This window comes from Chrysemys picta, chromosome 6 (genome assembly GCF_011386835.1).
Source record: "Chrysemys picta bellii isolate R12L10 chromosome 6, ASM1138683v2, whole genome shotgun sequence".
Lineage (NCBI taxonomy): Eukaryota > Metazoa > Chordata > Testudines > Emydidae > Chrysemys > Chrysemys picta.
Genome location: NC_088796.1, coordinates 74,519,936 through 74,542,983, shown reverse-complemented (window position 1 = coordinate 74,542,983; position 23,048 = coordinate 74,519,936). Strand labels below are relative to the sequence as shown.

The following is a 23,048-nucleotide window of genomic DNA, read 5'->3' as shown; positions in this document are numbered from 1 at the left end:
AAAGGAAATCATTAAACAGTAGATCAACTTTCTTTCTTGCAACTCCCCTCCGGTTCAGGACCTGAACCAGGTCTTTTTCCAACACTGCATATTTAAAACATTCTATTATCTTTAACACAGCTATAAACCTTTCCAACCTGCAGCATGAACAACACCTAATTAGTATAATAAATGGCCTGTACTGAAAGACACCGAGAATTTGCATTTAATTGGCACAATGGTAATTAATAGTAAATTTCTCTAAATGGCAGACAACCTGAATGTGGTGATGTGCTGCAAAGTTCAAAGAGCTTTCTTGTCTACAAAAGATATGCAGACTATATGTAATAAATGAAACTGACTTCAAGTTAACTGCTTCTTTAAGACGTATACAGGAGGCCATAATAAACCACCAAATACACCAACTGCAAAAACAAAACCTTCAGATTCTTTGGCATTTTAAACATCAGACTTAAGCAGTATGAAAGGATTAAAGACAATGATGCAGGAAGGAGGTATCAAAGCATTTTAATGATTAAATTTTCTTTATAATTGATATAGAAATATGTATTTTGTAAGAACTACGCAAGTTTTATTTAAATGAAGTTACAATATGAGAAAATTATGATTCAAACTTTTACTGAGGAACAGAGAAAAAGAGAGTGTTAAACAGATTTATATCAGGTTTTTGTATCTGCAACAATCAAGGAAACATATTAGCAATAAAGTGAATCAGAACATAGACAATAAGAAATGTGCATAAAGGTTCAAGCTCTGTTTCTGAAATGACAGCCATTCCTGATCTTCTTAAGGGAACACCGAAGTAGGCCATCTAGCAGTTCAGAGTTTGGCATAGTCTTTAAGAATCATCTCCAGCTTCTGGCTCAGCATGATGTTACCTTTCACTTTTAGTTTACCAGAAAAAAATGCCTATAGGAAGCAGAGGGGGGAAAAAAAATTTTTTTCTTCAATTGTTTGCCTACTTCTCAAAGGTCTATTTAAAAAAAAAAAAAAAAAAAAAAAAAAAAAAAGAACTACAGTAGTAGAGTGAGGTTTACTTTAGACAAGTCCTACAGGACAAACCTCACCAGGAAATGTCCATTAGCTATGAACAGAAGACATTTTAAGCCTCATTGTATAGATCACCAAGAATCACAAACACCAAGCTTCTTGAGGAGTACAGGGATGGAGAAGGGTAGTGGTAAATGGAGAAGTGGCGGTGGTTGAGCCATTTCTGAGGGCTCAGCAACTTGGGGAGCGTGCTGGTAAAAGCTGAGCTTCTCCAGTCTCCAATGTCAGAAGTTAACAATTACACAGAGACAAGGCCCCAATCCCATCTTACCAGACCCTCTTGAGTTCAGTGAGTGCTAACATCAGCCCACAGCTGCAAGTGAGGAGGATAGGAAAAGGATGACTGAACCCTACTCAAATTCACACACAGCCAGCCAGGGTCTCCATTTTTAAATGGGTTAAAAAAATCGGTCAGTTGACTTTTTTCTTAACACATTTACAATATGCAGTGGAGCACTCACTCGTGCAACCAGAATAATCAGTCTTTGAGCGTTTTCACTGAAATTCCAATATTGCATATTTTTAGTTCTACTCCTGATTTGTGATTCTTCATAGGCAGTTTAAATGTGGTTCATAATTTTTATGACATTTTAAAACGTGTTTATTTAATCAATATTGCTGTACTTTGGTTTTGCAATTTGAAGGTTATATGAAAGCAAACAAAATTCTGGAATAGCACACTTCTCCATATTCCCATTAACGCAAAGATAAATTCAAATAAGAAATTGATGGAGCCAGTAGTCCAAAATATAAATTGCTATTGTGAACGTCTTCAGGTGGAAAGCCCCTCCTCTCCACAGAAACTCACAGGTGATACTGATGTCTAACAGCAAATATTGTGCATGAAATGCAATCACTTTAATCCTTAGAATACAGAAATGCACAGATTGTCATAAACTTGTTTGTTTAGACCTTGTCCTTGTTATATATAAAGGTCACAAAATATTTGTACTGTATATTCCTACTGCTCATGCAGTATATAGGAATTATATACTAGTCAACATTGTTAGCTCCAAATTTTAAATTCAAAGTCCTTGTTAATTTCAGTCCCGTTGACTGGGATCAAAGAAGAGCTCTCAATATATTATGATGAGCTAATTAAGAATATTCATTTATCTATGCTATAAACTGAATTATGTTAAATTTGAGACACTTAACTTGTATAACATGCGTTTTTAATTACAAATGAGTAGTTTTAAGCACTTAAGGAGGAACATTTGCAGATGCTCAAATGCCGACTCCTTATTATGTCCCTTTTTTAATCTGCTCCCCTAAGTGATTTGCCTTATTTAGGAGGATTTATGCCTAATTTTAATAGATTTGTGTCTCAGTATAATGCAACAGAAATCCACAGGCCCATGACAACAGTAATGGGCCTTTCTTCTTTATTACATTCTTAATGCACAAAACGTGGGTATTAATCTTGCAAGTCGGAATATTATTACATGTACAAGGTTGATATGAGTTGCTCAGCTAAGATTTGCACAGTAGTATGTGAAATCTCTCTCTTCACTTACAATAGGAAAGTGTAGTATCTCATACAACAGTGTGCACCATTTTAGGAGTGAGCACCGTACTCTACAGCAGCACCTTTCACAGAGACTCAATATTTCAGTCAGATTACTGGCCTACAAGACAGTCTTTTCTTCTAAATAAGCTGCACGCTAGAAATTGTGCTACTTCAAGAATGTCTCCGAGTAAACGAGTAATATTTCACAATGCCACTGAACATCTCTACTTCACAATGCCTTTACCTTTTGTGGATTAATCTTGCCTAGGACCACCTCCATGAAGTCTTGATCCGAAAGGGTGAAAGTGGTGTCAGCAGAACCCTGTGCTGGCCCTTGATACACCTCACCAGAACCATTCTTTAAGTCAATAGCTGAAGAAAGGAAGTAAAGTTAGTTTAGTTTTTAAAAGAAGACAATAGTAAGAGCCATGTACTGTAATTGATTCAGATTCCAAGACCAAAAGAAACTACTGTAATCATCTAATCTGACCTCCTTTCGAACACAGGCCGTAGAACTTCCCCCAAATGAACTAGAGTATATATTTTCAGAAAAAAAAAATCCTATCTTGATTTAAATATAGCCACTTTATCTCCAGTCACAATTTGTCTAGCTTCATCTTCCAGCCATTGGATCATGTTATACCTTTAGCTCTTCTCTGAACCCTCTCCAGTTTATCAATATCCTTCTTGAATTGTGGGCACCAGAACTGGATACAGTATTCCAGGTTATGCTCAGCTTACCAGGTGATCCAGATTGCTCTGAATCAGTGACCTGTTCTATTGTTTACCAATCCTTTAAAGTTTGCAGATGCCAAAAAAATTATCAGTGATTATTTTATGTTTACTTGCAGGTGATTGATAAAAATGTTAAATAGCGTAGGGTCAAGAACCAACCCCTGAGAGACCTCAGTGGAAACACACACACACAGAATGATGATTTCCTGTTTCCATTTTGAGACATATCAGTTAGCCAGATTTTAATCCATTTAATTTTTAATAAAAATGATTAATTACTATTACACACCTAAGTCTGTGTCTAACTTTTGTGTTACCAGCCTTTTGGGAAATCTGTTTTTTAAAACCAAACGGAATGTAAAGGAAACTCAAATGACATGCCCTTCCAGTAAAAATATCTTACAATGAAAAATTGTGTTAGATGTGTGTTAAATTCGGTATTGTAAACACTCAGGAGTAAGACTGTAGCAATCAAATGATGATGGGTTTTAATTTCAAACTGCACTTCGTTAAATTATTATTAGGAAAGGATGAAAGGGGGACTTGAAAGATACATTTCCTGATAAATACATACCTAGCTTACCAGCTACAAAGTGGAGTCATTTTATTCTGATGAATTAATACAAAGCTAATCATAAAAGCTCCATAATTATGCTATTCTTCTCTAATCACTACTGTTACCTGCCATGATAAACAAAGATCTACCAAGCACGAGTTGATAGGTTTGAGGCAAATAAATTATTCTGCCTGATTAATCAGTGTTTTCCTACCTCAGGCACTGAGATCTTTTGATCTTTAGGTAACAGTCAAATTTCATAGTTTGACAAAGCTTTTCAGATTTCTGCAGAATTCTGTGATCTTCACTTGGTTAAATGTCTGAGCTAGGAGATTGTATGTTTAATATTCAGACAGCAAATGACATACAGCTGTTCTCATAAAAACCTACAGTTTAGATGAGTTTAGCAGGGCAAAAAATAGGCAACTGTGGTCCAGAAAGATTAAACGTGATGTACACGTACAATACAATAAATCTTATTATTGATTAGCCACTACTCTTTTCTAGAACTTTTTGATCTGGCCAGTCCCACCCATCAAAAGATGTGTGTGATCATGATCTCACTGTCAAGTACACTTACAATATAGTTAATTAGGAAATCCCTAGTACAATTTTGAAAGGGAAATAAATTTTAGCAAGGGAAGAGTAAACTGCTCCATGCCAAGAAAGCAAAACACATCTGTTTAAGGAGGAGCAGGTTGGCAGACTTTGCTCATCACTGAGCTATCTCATGTTGGAAAAATAAAACCACATCTTTCAGAAAGTTTCCAATTCAAGTCTCAAGTTTCTTTTCAAAGTGCTTCAAAAAAAGTCTAGATTCAATTTTTTTAATACATGGTTTTTAAGAGTCGCCTATAGGAAAAGAAATCGCTGATAGTTTAAAAAAAACTTCATATTAATTTTCTTACACAACAATTGCAAAAAATAAACAAACAATAACCAAGGCAATATCCACACAACTTTTTTTAAGGTTTTGCAAGGTACTGTATATTACAACTGCAGCAAGATCTTATTTTTGTAATAAAGTTCTACATATTTTTAGCATGTAGGTTTGTGCCCTTTTCATTAAAGACAGCATTATTAAAATCTGTGTTTGCAAATTTTGACCACTTTAGAGTGTATTCCTTGATTTAAAGAGTATCTTAAACTTTGCAAATTCTCTCTCCTTCTGTTACAGAAAGCCAAAAATTCCTCAAAGTGTCTGTAGCTTGAGAGGCCTGCCAAAATAATCTACTAGAAGACACAAAGGGCAGGTACTATGTTGCCTGGTTAGAACAACATTATGACAGGATGCACTTTGCCAATTCATTTTCACAGTCTGCAAATTCCCAGCCATTCCCCTTGCACCCCCAGCAGTGTAAAAATAAAATAATTGTCAAGTTGATGTTTCTGACATTTTTAATTACAGAGTCCCAGCAGTTTCACTCTTGTGGAGACTTCAACAGTTTTCATTATTGACCTGATGTTAACCCCCTACTAAGTTTCTGGAAACTGCTCTCTGAATAAACTGTAACATGTGTAGCCTCCCCCCAAAGGAGAGCTGCTTTAAAAGTTTGAGGTAAATCCAACAGACTGTGTTTGAGGAATGGTAATATTTTTAGAAAGTGATGATTTTTTTCATTTTTTTTAAAACTGATCTAACATCTGCATGTCCACTCATAACTAGAAGCAAATTCAAAATGTTAAGTGTGTCATTTACGTTAATGCTGAGTGAGAAATGGCACATGGGACAATTACTACCTACTTGGAACATACAGTTTAGTTATCCGTGCATGTTACAACTTAAGAAACAGATCTGGTGACTATCACCAATTCTGCAGGGTAAAAAAAAAAAAAAAAAAAAAGTAAGGGGGAATTGGGAGAAGGCTCATGCATCACAAATGAAAAAAAACCCAGAGACTCCTTGATTAAGCATCAAGATAAACTTATTTTCCTGTATATCTCCAAACACTAGGTACAAAACTAAGAAGAGGAGGAGTATCCGCAGTAGATCTTAGGCAGCTGAGTGCCAATTCGCTTCAAATTAGATGAGCAGAGTGGTCAGATTTTGTTGCCTTGGGTCAACCCTTCCCAATCGTTTGTAGACCTGCAGACAATGGTCAGATACACTTAGATCTAATATGAACATAATATGCCAGGTTAAAACCAAGTTTCATCACCATATTACAAATATATCTGATTAATAAAAAAGATTGTTTTTCATTTTCATTATTTGTACTATTTGTTTGCCTTTTGCATTTAACTCAGTTTGGATAACAAAACTAGATGGGAAGCTAGACTAGCTTCACTTTTTCTTTGTCTATGTCAATTTTACCTTTGGGTTTTTCATGAACTAGCAAAAATGCTGCAATGTTTTGGTTGCAAATGCAGCAAGGGAATGTTTCTTAAAATACTGTTGCCATTAGAATACAAGTGTAAGAAACATTAACATTTGTTTTGTGGGGCTGTACAAGCTTCCCTCACATCTCTTTGGATCTTGGCTACAAACAGTGCAAAGTCCTTTTTGATCCACAACCTCTGCTGAAAAATTATAAGCACCATAAATAAACCAACTACTGACCACATAGGCTGTGTAGGTGAAACATACAAAATTCCAGTGAATCAGGAAATGTGGATTTCACAGGCATTACAAGCTCCTCGGGTTATGCTGACAAAGCTTAACTTTCATGCATTCTTGAATATGGTTCTGCTCATGCCCCAGAGAAGTTAAGGAAATTATGAACGCTACCAAAATAGCAAAAATAATGGCGTTTGTAAGACATAGGGCTTTTTTTCTCTTAAGTCTCAAACTTGGAGAAATTAAATAGATTAAAAAAAAGATATGACAACTAAAAATTCTTAACTTTCTAATGTTTTTCTTTACCTTCTCAATTAATTATGAAGGGTCAGTTTATTTGTCCATAGACTTTTTCTGAACAGATCTAATGTCTTCTGCTGAGACTGGAAGTTACTTAACTGATTAGGTACATCAACTTCTCTCTTTTTTGTCAATTCTATGTTGAATAACCCATGTTTGTGTGTGTGTGTTTTAGTGTGATCTTATTTTTAAAGGAAAAAAATGAACTGAACTTCGATGACCTGAATTTAAGACCATCTATTCCACACAGCTTTGGAATTTATAGTCTACAAGCTGAATTAAAATGAATGAAGTTATATAGGTTATTGCTAGTTAATTAGACTGGTGCTACTAACATTGGAGTTGCCATTGAGAATTCTTGCTGCAATGAAAAATACTTGAGTCCACATGCCCCATCCACTTAACAAGAGATGCCCAAACAGAAACCTTGCCCTGCTGTGTAGTGATAAAATGCACAAGTCATTTAAATACAGAAATACAAAAAAAAAAAATTGGTGCTTGTAAATTTAAGGAAGAATAAAATTATTGGCTGTCAGAACAGAATTTCAGATGATTCCTCCCAAAGCCACTGATTTCTTTCATTTCCCCCCTTACACTAGACTCAAGGACATTAGCTGGAGATGCTGGAGCCATAGTATCACCCAAGACAGCAATAAGCTGCAGGGCCCAGATGGTTTCTTGAGCTGTCAACTGCTGCAGATTGCACAACAGCACAAAGCAATGCAAAAAAGTGACAAGTCAAAAGATTAGAAGACAAGGCAGCACAGCTGAGTAACAAATTTAATAATGGAAGGAAGCCCAGCAGGTAGGCCAGGAGAACAGTCAACATTGTCAGTAAAGGCCCGGGAGACTTAATCTGATTGTGGGCTTTGGCAACAGAAGCCTGAAGAAAAGCTAATGAAACAATCGAGACCCCAATATCATCGGTGTAAACTAAAGGCTTGTGACAAAAAGGAGAATATTTCTGTTGTCTCAGTGAAAATATGTCAACAATTTTAAATATAATTGAGACAAAAAGTATGCAATATTAATTCATAAGAACCAACTTCTAAATCAAGTTATTTCCCTGACAATTTTCTATCTTCTCATTTCATAGCCCAGTTACTGTAGCCACCTTTTTAAAAGGCAATTTTAGGATGATGCTAAAGGGTAGGCAAGGGGAATTCTTACCAAGTTATATTAAATTAGCACATTATAATTGCAAAAGCTTAACATTACTTAAATGCAGCAGGTCATCATTAAATATTTATTGTGAAAAATACTGGGCCAAATTCAGACCTAAGGTAGTGTGTAAATGCACTGACTTCAATGGTCTTGTGCACTTTTACAGGAGATCTGAATTTGGTCAACAGTATTGAGACACAACAATTAAATCAAGTTACGCCAAGGGCATTGGGATAGAAGTTGAACATTATGCTCTTTATTACATATAAAAAAAAACTGTTACAGGAACATTAGGTTGCAGGAAATGCCAGAATTAAGATTATCTATGCAACTATACTTTGGCATCTTTGTTCATATGTATTATAACAGTCTTGCCTGTCATCACATAAGGAATGCCACAAACAGGAATAGAACCAAGCTTTACTGGCTCCCAGTCCAGTTCTTAATCATGAGAACATTCTCTCTCTCTTTAAAAAAAGGAAAGAAAACAAACTCGCTGCTTGCTTCACTTTCACTTTGTGAAATGAATTAGGCAAGGATCTTGTAGAACAACTGGCATATGATGATGTATTTGCAGACTATATCATAATGAATATGAACAAACAGGCAGAAGGTGGCATGGGCTATGTAACTTTTGAGTGCTTGACTTTGCTACCTTGAGCCTCTTAATTTTTAAGAAATGTAATATACCATAAAAAAAAAAACTCAACAAAGAAACCCCATCATGCATACCCATACTGCCTGGGTCATCAATTTTAAATATTATATTATGAACAAAAAGGATGACCTCCTGAGGTCCCTTTCAACCCTGATATTCTACGATTCTATGATCCTGACAATGCTATTGATCCATTACTAGATGGAAATGGTAAAATAATCAAGAATAATGCAGAAAAGGCAGCAGCATTCGATAAATATTTCTACTCTGTATTTTGGGGGAAAACAGATGATGTAGTGTCATCATATGGTGACAACACACTTTCCATTCCACTAGTATCTCTGAAGGGTGTTAAACAGATGCTACTAAAACTAGACATTTTTAAGTCAGCAGGATGTATGCAAGAGTTTTAAAAGAGCTGGGTGAGGAGTTTGCTAGACCATTCATGTTGATTATCGATAACTCTTGGAACACTGGGGAAGTTCCAGACGACTGGAAGAAAGCTAACTTTATGCCAATTTCTAAAAAGGGTAAACAGGATGACCCGGGTAATTATATGTCTATCAGCCTGACATTAATCCCGGGCAACATAATGCACTGGCTGATAAGGGACTCAATTAATGAAGAATTAAAGGAGGTTAATATAATTAATGCAAATCAGCATGGGTTTATGGAAAATAGATCCTGTCAAAGTCACTTGATATTTTATTCAGATTATAAATTTGGCCAATAAAGGTTTTAGTGTTGATGTAATATATTTAGACTTCTGTAAGGCATTTGACATGGTGCCACACAACATTTTGGGTAAACTAGAATATAAAATTAACATGGCACACATTAAATGGATTAAAAACTGCCTAGCTGATAGATCTTGTTCAGCCCTCTCAATTACTCCCTTTTGGGGAATGGTACTTCTCATCCTCCAAAAAATAGGGGTAAAATAAAATCTGTGAAGTACACAGAATTATTAATACCAGTAATGGAGGAAGTGGGATTAGAATTAATGCTCTCCTGGTTCCTAGGCCAACATTCCTTTTCCTAGCCCAAAAGGATAGTAGCGGCTACTGCTCCTGCAGTGCCTGTTGCTCTCTGGAGTTCACAACCTGTGGATCTTGGGAGCATGTTCAGCACAGATTAAGATTTCATAGATTTTAGCAACAAACCCCTAACAAGCTCTACTAAGAATGTGTAAATAGCAATTTTTAGAAACATACTACTCAGTCAAAATTGAATAGATTTTCATGGGGATAGCAAAAGGCACATCTTAACTTCAGAATTAGCTCCTTGTCAAATGTTAAGTTCCTGTTGCAACTCATGGAAGCACTAGTGCTCTTCAAAGAAGTGGTTAGAAAATGTTAACATTAGCAAAATGACTGATTTTCTTTATCCCTCTCAGAAACAGTTGAACTGCTTGCACTGAAACTATTACAAAATAAAAATCAATGTGAGGCACAGACCATGCATAGAAAGTTTCAGCTCAAATGGTTGAGGGGTTTATAATGGAAAATTGTCAGCAAACTTTATTTTATGCATATACCCCAGTGCTGCCTACAATGAGTCCTGGTATTTGTGAGGTAACAAATATTGAAAATAACAGGAGTTCCTCACACAGAGTCCAGGGTGTTTTGATATCACTGCTTCTAGGGCCTGATCCAAACCCCACTGAAGTTAGAGACAGTTTTTCCATTGACTTTGGTGGGCTCTGAATCAAGCCCCTAGTCCTGGTCAGCACCAGGAAGTAAGAGAAAATTAAAAACAGCAGCAAAACCTGCTAAAACATTTTCAATACCTAAAGAAATGGCCAGATTCTCTCTGGTAGCTGGAATCACCTGGTGCAGAAGAGGTGGAGGTGATAATGCCAGGGATGGAGCAGAGAGAACATGGCCAGACCAAAGTTCTTCTTGAAATGAGGGAAAAGGTTTAGATTGGTTCTTAATTTATACAAAGCAGTGCCCCTCTTTCTGGATAGCCTATTCATGATATCATACATTGACATTTCACACACATCAATCAGGGTGAGTTCCTCCAACACAACAGGCTGGTATGGGAGGTAAAGCCCTTGGGTAAAAAGAGGTCTTCAGCTGTTTCTAGTCCTATTACTGCCGCCTTCAATGTATGTTTGTGAGAGAGCAGGGTTGGAAAGGCCACTCGCCACAAGAACACAAAGCATGGTGGTTCAGAAATTAAAAAGGGATTATAATAAATTGGTGACTTTGAATAAGTAAGAGGGCAAAGGCCACTTAATTTTTCAGATAGGGTAATAAGAGTGAAGAATCACTAACTGTGATGGTTAACATTCTATCACTCAGCTGTACTAATTTAGCCTCAGTTTCTTATGCTCCTAATGTCCTCTGTAGTAAGACCATACATTATGGATGCCACATTGTCAATGCAGCCAAGACCCCTATACTACTTAGCACATGCGCGATGTGCCTCAGGAGGCATGTGACCAGGATTCATCACTGAAGGTCCGCTGGTTGGATCATTAGCTTCCCCAACCCAGGCCGGGTACTGACAGGGAGTGTGAGGTGAATGCTGCCCAAGAGTCCTAACACACAGCATGATACAGAGGCTTCCAAGTGAAGTGATTTGCAGTTTGACACTGGCATTTTTAATAGGTATCCTTAAAGTATATGAGCATCAATACAGAAAAGCAGTGCTTTTAAATCTTAGGTTGCTATTCTGAACACATCCATGATGTGATTAACTTGAATTAACATAAGAGTACAAAAATAGGAAATTGTTGGAGATTGGAGGAGTGATCAAGAGTGACAAATACAGAATCATTAAAATGTAGAACTGGAAGGGACCTCAATAGGTCATCTAGTCAGGTCCCCTGCACTGAGGCAGAACTAAGTATTATCTAGACAATCCCTGACAGGTGTTTGTCTAACCTGTCCTTAAAAACCTCCAGTGATGGAGATTCTACATCCTCCCTAGGCAATTTGTTCCAGTGCTTAACTACCCTTACAGTTAAGACATTTTTCCTAATGTCTAACCTAAATCTCCCTTGCTGAATTTAAGCCCACTACTTCTTGTCCTGTCCTCAGTGGATAAGGAGAACAATTTATCACCTTCTTTTTTAATAGGAACCTTTCACATACTTGAAGACTTATTTCCCCAGTCTTCTCTTCTCCAGACTAAACATGCACAGTTTTTCCAATCTTTCCTCATAGGTCATTAATCATTTTTGTTGCTCTCCTCTGGACTTTCTCCAAATTTGTCCATGTCTTCCCTGAAGTGTGGTGCCCAGCACTTTTACCTGAGGCCTTATCAGTGCTGAGTAGGTTGATTCATATTTAGTTTGTGATCCACTATAATCCCAAAATCCTTTTCTGAAATTCTCCTTCCTAGGCGGTCACTTCCCATTTTGTATTTGTGCATTTGATTATGCCTTTCTAAGTGTAGTACTTGGCATTTGTCCTTATTGAATTGCATCCTATTTATTTCAGATCATTTCCCCAATTTGATTGTTTGTAGGCAGGAGGTCCTCAAGATTGAATCTTGTAAAATCTGCCTTCCTCCTATTTTGATTTAAAGAAAGATTTTTGGCTTTTGGAGAACTTAATCTAATCTATTTAGGTACAATAGAACCCCATTTATCTGGCTCTCCATATTAACTGAATCAAGCCTGACAGCCTGAGCCCCACTGACAGGGGCTGAAGCTCTTTGTCCATTCTCTGGATTATCTGAATTTTTGATTATCTGATCTTGGCCTGGTCCCGATTAGATTGGATAAATGGTGTTCCACTGTATTTTTAATGCTTTTATCAGCATTGTTATCTCAGTGCAGCTTATTCATCTTCTCCAAGGACAGCTTGCTATGCCAGAAAGGTAAAATACAGCTGTCAAGCCACTCTGGTTCAATATTCAGCATGATGTCCTGCCCATTAGCAGCAGCCTTGTTAGTCAGAATCTCAATTGTGAAGAACTGGGAAGAAGGGAAGGGAAATTACAAAAGTGACTACACCTTTCTCCCTGTAAATCAGAGAGAAGGAACAGTTTCTTAAATAATTTAGAGAAAGAGCGGATTTATGGAGGGCTCTTAAAGCCTCCCAGAATTACTTTTGGATAAAAATGGTGGTATGTGATCAAAATGCAGCCCAATGACCAAACATAACCCATAAAACTCTATCAGCCTCCCTCAACTTGAGGAGGTACAGCACACAGACACTACTTGCACACAGTTTCCACTGTGCAAGCTTTCATCTTGCTCCAAGTGCCCAAGCCAATTAAGATGAAGCATTACAAGCTGAGGATTGTAAACTCAGAGTTGCACATCCACATAAAAAAAGTGAGGGAGATTACAATCTACTTAATTTTATGCAAATTATGTGTGACTGTGAGGCTTCTGGTAAACTGCCAGTGTGGCCTTGGGACAAAATTTTGTATCCCTCTAACAGACCATTCTAGATAAGGAGGCAAAATAAACAGTAATTCCACAGATTCCTGACATTCATTCATCTGAGTAAGAAAAAGATTTTATGTTTTACAGAAATATGTATCCTTGAAAACAACATCAGAGAGAGAGAGACCTGAAAAGAAAACAAAAAACAAAAAAAGGGGGGAGAAATTTATTTAAAAACCCTGTAGAAACATAGATTTTCTTTATCTAACTACCCAAATTAAAGATCTCCAGGCACAAAGTTGTTGCAGTTAAATGCTTTGGCTTCCATACAATCTAGACCTTTTCTTGAGAAGAGGTAATAATGCGTAAGACTTTAGCAAACTTTGATCTGACAGATTCTGAATAGGAAAGACTTGGTTAAAGTAGTACATTGTTCCAAAGAAAATACATGAGTGGAAACATCCTAAGAACAAATTTTTAGAGGACAACTTGTCTGCGTACACCCAAATAGGCAAGGTATATAAGTTTTTTAGAAAGGTTAACAACTACTATTATGGAACATTATCCCACCCATTTGCAAAAACAGTCACTTGTGCAATACACATTCCAATTTTCAAGCCCTAATGAGCAATCCCATCTATTACTTCTGCCAATTAAGACCTGCTATTTTAAAGGTAAGCAGAAGTATAACTCACCTCACTTCATTAAAAAAATGCATCAGGGCATTATATAAACAAGCCTATGACTTACTCCACTGTGCTGCTGTCTCTCCATCTTTTGTGATGTCCCACTGGAATATGGCATTTACTTTCTTTACCAGCTGATTTCCAACCTCTTTGATGCGGCGACCAATTTCTTCAAACACAAGGTTACTCTGCAGCCCTGAAGCCTATAAAATAAAGTACATACAATTTTAAATGGAAAGCTACATTAAAAGGTAATACAAGTATAACTATTGTTCAAACACAGCATCCAGAGGAATCTATTCTGCAAAGTGATTAAAATACAGTAACTCCTCACTTAACGTCCTCCCGGTTAACGTCATTTCGCTATTAGGTCGCTGACCTATTAGAGAACATACTCCTTTAAAGTCCTGCAATGTTCCCTTATAACTAGAGCCCTGCGCAGACACACAAATGTGTATCTGCATCCCATGCACTACCCGCAAAAATTATCTGCAGATATCCACGGATTTGCAGGGCTCTAAACTGGGGGCCGGGCTGAGGCTCCGAAGCACCCCCCCCACTGGAGCCCGGCTGGGGAGAGCCGCGTGGGCAGTCATGGATCCTCCACCTGCCCTCGGCCAGGCAGGGAGCCTGCGGGGCAGGGGCTGCTCTCAGCCACCACCACCCCAGGCACCACAAACAAGTGGAGGGTCCGCTGCAGCCCCACGGCTCACCAGCTTGCCTGGCCAAGGGGACGGGAGAGACCTGTGGAGCTGCCCGGGGGTTGCTTGGGCCCCACGCCTAGGGCAGGTGGAGGGTCCCCCACAGCTCCCCACTCAACTCTTACCATGGCCAGGCTGCGGCTCCAAATTGCCCACCTCCCCGGCCAGAGCCAGATTGGGGATAGCCGCGTTGGCAGCTTTGGGGACAGCCGCGGCAGACCCTCAACCTGCCCTGGGCAGGGGGCGCGAGCAGCTCCTGTCCCTGCCCCCCGCCCAAGGCAGGTGGAGAGACCCAGGCTCCCCGCAGCTGCCAGCGCTGCTCTCCCAGACCCAGCTCCGGTCGGGGGGGGGGGGGCGGGGGGGGGGGGGCTCAGAGCTGCAGTGTGGCCACAATAAGAGCCAGGCAGGCAGCTGTGGGGAGCCATGGCAGACCCTCCACCTGCCCTGGGAGTGGGGCCCAAGCAGTCCACTGCTCGGTGTCCCTGCCCCCCTGGCCGCCCACTGCAGTTCCTCACAGCTGCCCACACAACTTTTACCATCAGAGCCCTGCGTGGATACAAAATTTGTATCTGCATCTGTGCTACTATCCACAGAAATGGTCCACGGATATAAAGCAGATACCTGCAGATTAATTTATAACCTTGTTTGGCACAGGACCTTGCCTGCACCCCAGCTGGAATGTCGGGCAGGTGGAGCAGGGCAAGTCCCCACGCCCCGACCCCGCTCCCCAGCATGAGCCAGGGTGGAACAGGGCAAGCCCCCACGCCTCCACCTCGCTCCCCGTGCCCTGACCCCACTATGCACCTACCTCAACCAAGCTTCACAATCATAATTGGTGAATAAATTGTTTAAAATTATTTAAAACTTTTACTCTATATGTATATAATGTCTTTTGTCTGGTGAAAAAAAATTTCCCTGGAACCTAACCCCCCTAATTTACATTAATTCTTATGGGGAAATTGGATTCGCTTAATATCATTTTGCTTAAAGTTGCATTTTTCAAGACCATAACTAGGACGTTCAGTGAGGAGTTACTGTATGATAGGAATGTCTCCCTCCACACACAATAATCACATCCAGCACATCTACATTAGACAGTAAATTCTACCTGGAAAAAAAAAATTGTGGAATCGTTCCTGAGAACTATTTCACAAATTACTTTATAGTTCTTGTGATTTATCTTTGTAATTTAAATAATCCTGAAGGGAACGCATATCTTAAAGCCTTATAAATGATCTTTTAATTTATCTGAAGTGTAATCATGGCTTCCGCCCCACAAGGCATTGTATACACTAGTTATAGAATAAGGCATCATCTAAAAAATGGGTTGCCTTTATTTTCAACATATTAACTTTAAAAAAATAGATTGATTTATAAGGTTTCAGTGTATTCATTTCACCTTGGACAGTCAAAGATATAGCATATACAGAGTGTTTTTGGTGTCGCACTGTTTGACTAATGGTAAATTTAAGCTATTATGTAACGAAACTTAAATATTTACATTTTGCATCCAGTTAGTCTTTTGTAAGCCTTTGATGCTTTTTAAAAGGTAAATGGTTTAATGGATAAATTTTTACATTTTAGGAAGCTGCTCCAACATTAACATTTTTATGTACTACACTTCATCCTACAGTCCAGTTATCAGAATAAGGCAGAGTTAAAGGTGCCATGATATCTTTTATTCACCTTACTGTACGTAGGTGTATATAGCACACAGGATATTATAAGCGTTGCAATGAGCATTGCCTAAAATTAAGATTGCCTGACCCATTCCATTATAACACATCATTTTCAATTGCTTATAACTTTTTCAAACTTCAACCATTCAGGCCGAAGTTTTCCAGGCTGTCTGCCTCAGGCTGAAATATTTTGGAAAATTTGAGCAAAAATGCTTTAGCCATTTCTCAGACCAAGGTCAGAGAAATGTAAGCTGTTTTGCCTATGTTAAAAAATTCTTATAACCACTTAACTGAGAAGCTCTATCACCTCCACACTCTGGACCAGGGACTAGAAATTTGTCACAGGTATCCCTCTGGTCTAAGAGCTGTGCCTGTTGTCATCTTGAAAATTTGTCCAAATTTAGTCAAGTTACAAGCCTCTGAAACCCTGTTTGCAGACATTGCTTAGAGATGTGTTAGAGTTTGACAGCTAAATTCTCTGAACATTCCATCTGTACTGGGCATAATCTAGCCCTGGACTGCAGGGGATAAGCAGAATTTTCCCTGCAATTGCTCCCCATAACAACGGGGGTGCCACTGTAGCACTGGGCACCAGAACTGAGAGGTGGCACAGGCAAGCTTAATTCTGGCATTTCCTAACTTTTGAGTGCTTGATTTTGTAGCCTTAAGATTCTTTTCATATCATTCTTGTACGTAATATAGGATATATACTATAATGGAACTTTAGCAATACTTTGGCATGAAATACAAGGTAGAATGTCATTGCTATGAACTTCAAATTCTAAGCCTAACATATTTTATTGGACTTGTTTATACATTTTGGGGATAGATAGGCATTATTGTCAGATAAAAGACAAATCTGATAAGGAGTAGAAATACTGTACTTTTAAGAGTCAACTATGCAAAAAAATAACCCTTACCAACCTTAAAGAAAAACTAAAACTGTGTACAATCCCAAAAGGATTTTTGCTGACAGTATACAATTGCCAAAGGTATGCGCATTGCAAATGTGGACTAGAACAGGGATGACGTGGTATGATTAGATGCAAATGTGAGGAAGACAAACGGAAACAAACTATTTAGCCACAGTAGTGCTGAATACAATCTGGATGAATCTGGGAACAGAACCATGGAACACCACTATGGGGAACAAGACTATCTATGCCTGGCTTATTATCATGCCATCAAAGAAATCTAAAACAGGAAGGATGAGACTCTCCAATATGCCACATGACTGAAAGGCTGAGAAGGTGTAAGGAGAAAGTTTTCTAGGAACCTGTCTTACGTATTATATAATTCCATTTCCATAGTATCTGAGCACTTCACTACCTCATATGGGGGTTCTGAGGACAAATGCATTAAAGATTGTGAAGTATTAGGTCTTCAGAGGCCTTGACAAGCACCCCAACTCTCCCATTCACAATCTACTCTGTGCCCCACCCTGACAATCATATCATCTAGGTACATCAAAGCAAATGCCTATACACGCACACACCAGGAGCTATATTGTGAACCCTCTTACTCACCTTGGTAAGAGTTATTCACTTGAGTAGCCTCCAACCCTTTTCTACAAAATAAACATTTCTCACTCCTTTTTATTTGTATTCTTTTTAATTTGTCCCTTCCTTCTTTCTTCTCCTCTATTGTGTATCTTGACTTTAACTCTTCCTCTCTCTTTCTGTCCATTTTCCCCTCAATCTATTAAAAGATACTCATTTCTAAATGTAAACAGTATTTTTTCTCCAAAGTCTCGTCTATACCAGAAAAACAAATTCTCATATTATAGGCACTGCCAATAACAGTGCAACTGAGTTTGAGCTCAGCTACACAGTTGCTCATATCTGTGGATCTTACACAACCATCCAGTACACTTGCTAGTGTGTTCTTAGTAACTTCTTTTGTATAAGACATGGTGATTCACACCCGAATAGCTGAGATTGCTGCCAAGCACTTCAAAACTGGAACACCCATATAGGACATGTTCTCAAATAGATCAATGAACCTAGGAGTTTAAATAACTCTTACCTGTGTATTACTGTACTAGTTTACTCATCTCATATCACTTGTGAGACTGCTACTAAATTCTAGTATGTCATATATTCTTTAAAAGTAAAACATAAGTATGCTTCTCCACAAGTTGATTCATCTGAGTGTCTTTTTCCCCTACCTTAATGGGCTCTTTAGTTGAAGGTTTATCGAGGGTTGATGTCAGATCTACATATGCTCCTGCAATGGCAACTTCTCCAGTTTCTTTGACCTGTTAAAAGAAAATGTATATTCTGAGTGGATCATGCAAAGTAAAGAAAGAAGAGTTATAATGACCAAAACGGCTACATTTTAAAGCGACCAAGCGATCTTCCTCATGTCTTACATCACAGATTTAAAAAAAAAAAAAAAAACTTAAAAAGCTCCAGCAAAGAGAAAAACAAAGGAAAATAATGTTTGGAGTAAATTAGAAAGTATTGCTTTTACAAACAGTCCTAAAAAAGAACAATTATGTTTGCTTTGATGCATAAAGAAAGCCCAAATATTATTATTATGATGTTTTTCTATGAAAACTACCACCACACATTTTCTGGATAAGGCCATAATAGCAGGACACAAATAAAATAGCTCTAATATAACGCTTTTCTTCAGTAGATCTCAGAGTGCTTTAAAAAGGTTAGTATTATCTCCATTTTACAAACTGAGGCACAGTGGTAATGTGACTTCCCCAGGTTCAATGAACAGGCCAATGGCAGAGCTGGGAATGGAACCCAAATAGTTCTTTTGAGTGCTGGTCCAGTACTCTACCCACTAGAGGACAGCACTACATCTTCAATTGTCAGTTCAAATTATTTCAAGGACGTAGCTTCAATGCTGGGACATTCTACCTACAACTTCAAATGAGCACTAAGAGCATGCTACTACAGTATTTAACAAACATGGGCTAGAGCAATTTAATTATATTTCTTTTCTAAGGAATTTTTAAGCTTTACTTTTTTGGATATGGAAAGATATTTCTCCTTGGCCTAAAAAGACACCATCAACTTAAAAATCATGCTTTTATTTGAAAATGTACTTCTGTTGTTACAAACGACAGCTAAGGTAACTTGTTTACATAAATAATAAGTTCACAGCAAACTGGGACATGAATCTACCCTGCACTAGCCTACCATTGACTCGCTGTCTCTGCGGACACCACTGATGCACATTAACGCTTCATTGATGCACTTTGATTTAGTCCTGTTTCAAAGAGGACTAGATCAAAGCGCATTAACAAATTGTTAATACATGTCAGCAGGGTCCACAGGGACAAGCAAGATTCCCATCCCAGCTTACCGTGAACCAAATGTTTGTGTAAACAAGCCCTGAAATAGTTCAAAGAGAAATGATCTTGCTCTATTTTTCCATATACTTTATGCATGTACGCTTTTGACAGCATTTTGTGTGTAGTCAGTTTCACTGCTCCCCTGCCTTTGTGGGTCTTTAAGGCAGCAACAGGGAAGAATTAAAATATTTTAAGAGATAGGAAAATGGATTCTTTGCTGTGAAGTGATAAAAAATGACAGAACTCATTTTTTCTAAGAATTGGATTTCAATGTGACATTGCCTCTTTAAAAAGAGACTACCGATTCATTTAAATAGTATTTGTTCAAAAATGTTGTGCACAAGCCTGTTGTTGAATAACTGCAGAATCTTACTGACAAGACTCCATCCTTCCTTCTTGTTTTGTTGTTTCCTTCACTGCATTCTATGTGAAAGCATAAGCTCCTTGGGGCAGGGACTATGTGTAATTTATACTGTCAGGTACCTAAGCTACCTCTTGCTATAAAATAAAATAGATAAGGGAAACTAAGCAGAGATCACAAATATCCAAACAGAGGCCTCCAATTGGCTTAGTAATCACATATCCTGACCTGGAACCTTTCCACACAGCTGACTTAATAAATCCAATATTAAGTAACTGACAGTTACGGTTAAGATTTTGTCACAGTTATTTTTAGTAAAAATCATGGAAAGGTCACAGAAATTCACGGGAGCCCATGACCTGTCTGTGACTTTACTAAAAATAACTGGGGGGCAGCTGCAGCCTTGGTGGAAGCTGCGCGGGGAGGGGGACCCACACAGTCTTGGCTCCAGCCCCAAGTGTGGGGCAAGGGAGCATAGCCCCGGCTCCAGCCATGCCAGGGAAGGGAGGGGGGGCAGAGGGGCATGGTCCCAGCTGAAGCAGAAGAAGACACGGAGGTATGGTAAAGTCACGGAATCAGTGACAGCTGTGACCTCCATAACTAAACTGTATCCTTACTGATGGTTCGTAAAACCTATAATAGGATGGCCTATATACAATGTTTTAGAATACATTAATATTTGCATTGGTGCTTCGCTGAAGTTTAGGACTAACGTATAAGTATTCTTTGTTGAAACTTTTGAAAATAATTAAAGGTGAAGTAATGCAACTGCTGCTTGTTCCTGAAAGCCTATGAACTTTAATTCAGCAATCTACTAGTGTGTGAACAAAATGTACGCATGGTTCCTTTTCCCTTCCCCAGGAGTTTTGTATCTCTTTGAGATAAGCCCATCTTTTTCCCCTAATACATGCACAGTGGTGAGCACACCCTGGCCATCATGAACATTATAGTATTTTATTAAGGCATCCAAAGACTTCCACCCTAAGCACCAAAAAACAAAGTGTACTATACTTAACAGCTTAGCCTTTTAAAAATAATATATGAAATTACAGAAAAACTACAAGAAACCCTCAATAGACATGCACAACAAACACATATTTGATTTGATAAATTAGCTTACTATTACTGCACTGCTTCCCCTTGCAAGATGCTCAAAGGGTAGAGAAAGAAACGCAAATCTACACTGCCTGATAAGATGAGATGGAGAGGAGGGAGAAGGGAATTGACTCAGACACAACAGGTTTGGGAAGAGAGATACAAAGCTTGAAGATGTAAGTGGCAAGAATATCCAAGAAATAGGCAGTTTCATTTACTGTGTTGATGAAATCAGCCACAGAAAAACTGTAAACCCAAAATGATTCAAATCATGTCTAAGGGCTTGTCTATGCACATAGAGGTACCAGTTTAACTTATGGCATGATTTTAAACTGATTTAGTTAAACCAGTAAACAAGATTGTGGAGATACTCCTATTTGGTTTAAACCAGGTTTATTAAGGCTTAGTTTAAATCAGTTTAAGTTAAAGTGGTGCAGCTCTTCTGGTAGAAAAGACCTTCGGTATAGGTTTGCACCACTTCAGCTAAAGTGGTTCAGCTAAACAGATAAAAATGTGTGTGTTGACAAGGCCTAAGATAGAGGCATTGAAGATAACCATTTGCAGTTTTCACATTTTTCCATCATTAAATACATATAAACCTCAAAAGCTAGATTTACAAAAACAGTACAATGCACTTAATTTGGAATCTTAATGCTATAAAAATCCCTAAATTAAGGGAGTTCTTATAGACAATGTTATTTCCAGCAACTGCATATGCAATCTTGATGACAGCAGAAAACTATTATTATTAGATGGAGAAATGAGGTTAAGTGATAAAGATTTCTTTTCTTCAATGCTGTGATTGAAGAACCATTTTGTCCCCCCACAGAAAAAAAAAAAAAAAAAGTATTTTAAACATCCTTTGCTAAAGCCCACAGCCTGAATCTCGCTCTTCTGACCTTAGTTTGAATGTGAATTCTGTTTCCCTCCTTCCACATCTCTGTTTGCAGAGTTTGTCCTGGAAAGACTGGTTTTACAAAACGGACCTGCAAAAAGAAAAGGTTCAGATAGCCTTATTTATTTCTAAATAAAAACATTCAGCAGTAGTACTGATTTGCATGTAACCAAATATGCAGTCTAGAGCATAAAATCAATTGAAATAGAAAAAACTGTTCAGAAAACATATAATTGTCAAAGCAGATTATCTAGCAATTAGGGCCCTCAAACGATTAAAAAAATCAATTGCGATTAATCATGCTGTTAAACAATAACAGAATACCATTTATATAAATATTTTTGGATATTTTCCACATTTTCAAATATATTGATTTCAATTACAACACAGAACACAAAGTGTACAGTGCTCACTTTGTATTTATTTTTTATTATAAGTATTTGCACTGTAAAAATAAAAAATAGTATTTTTCAATTCACTTAAGTACTGTAATGCAATCTCTATCATGAAAGTTAAATTTACAAATGTAGAATTATGTACAAAAATAACTGCATTCAAAAATAAAACAATGTAAATCTTTAGAGCCTACAAGTCCACTCAGTCCTACTTCTTGTTTAGCCAATCACTCAAACAAGTTTGTTTACATTTGCAGGAGATAATGCTGCCCACTTCTTGTTTACAATGTCACCTGACAGTGAGAACAGGCGTTCGCATGGCACTGTTGTAGCCAGCATTGCGAGATATTTACATGCCAAATGCGCTGAAGATTCGTATGTCCCTTCATGCTTCAACCATCACTCCAAGGGACATGTGTCCATGGTGATGATGGGTTCTGCTCGATAACGATCCAAAGCAGTGCAGACCAACAAATGTTCATTTTCATCATCTGAGTCAGACGACACCAGCAGAAGGTTGATTTTCTGTTTTGGTGGTTTGAGTTCCGTAGTTTCCGCATTGGAGTGTTGCTTTTTTAAGACTTCTGAAAGCATGCTCCACACCCCATCTCTCTCAGATTTTGGAAGGCACTTTAGATTCTGAAACCTTGGGTCGAGTGCTGTACCTATCTTTAGAAATCTCAAATTCTTTGTATTTTGTCAGATCTGCAGTGAAAGTGTTCTTAAAATAAACAACATGCTGGGTCATTATCCGAGACTGCTATAATATGAAATATATGGCAGAATGTGGGTAAAACACAGAGCAGGAGACATACAATTCTCCCCCAAGGAGTTCAGTCACAAGTTTAATTAATGCATTATTTTTTTTAATGAGTGTCATCAGCATGGAAGCATGTGCTCTGGAATGGTGGCCAAAGCATGAAGGGACATATGAATGTTTAGCATACCTGGCACGTAAATACCTTACAATGCTGGCTACAAAAGTGCCATGTGAATGTCTGTTCTCACTTTCAGGTGACATTGTAAATAAGAAGCGGACAGCATTATC

At 38.1% G+C, this 23,048-nt stretch overlaps 1 protein-coding gene across 7 annotated transcripts in view; it reads right to left on the bottom strand.

Annotated features, from left to right (window-relative positions):
- Positions 1-490: 490 nt before the first annotated feature.
- The window catches only part of HSD17B4 (hydroxysteroid 17-beta dehydrogenase 4), a 115,120-nt gene continuing 92,562 nt past the window's right edge, over positions 491-23,048 (bottom strand). For 5 of the 7 annotated variants that reach the window (XM_005300162.4, XM_042854645.2, XM_065550371.1 and 2 more), the window contains 5 exons: positions 21,610-21,696; positions 18,112-18,201; positions 13,629-13,767; positions 2,805-2,932; positions 491-909 (listed from right to left, as the gene is read on the bottom strand). In XM_005300162.4, coding sequence (XP_005300219.1) covers positions 820-909; positions 2,805-2,932; positions 13,629-13,767; positions 18,112-18,201; positions 21,610-21,696 — 534 coding nt within the window. In that variant the 3' untranslated portion in view covers positions 491-819. Of the gene's footprint in view, positions 910-2,804; positions 2,933-4,664; positions 5,938-13,628; positions 13,768-18,111; positions 18,202-21,609; positions 21,697-23,048 lie in introns of those variants that run through there. The other 2 variants (XM_065550369.1, XM_042854646.2) reach the window with 2 other exon arrangements.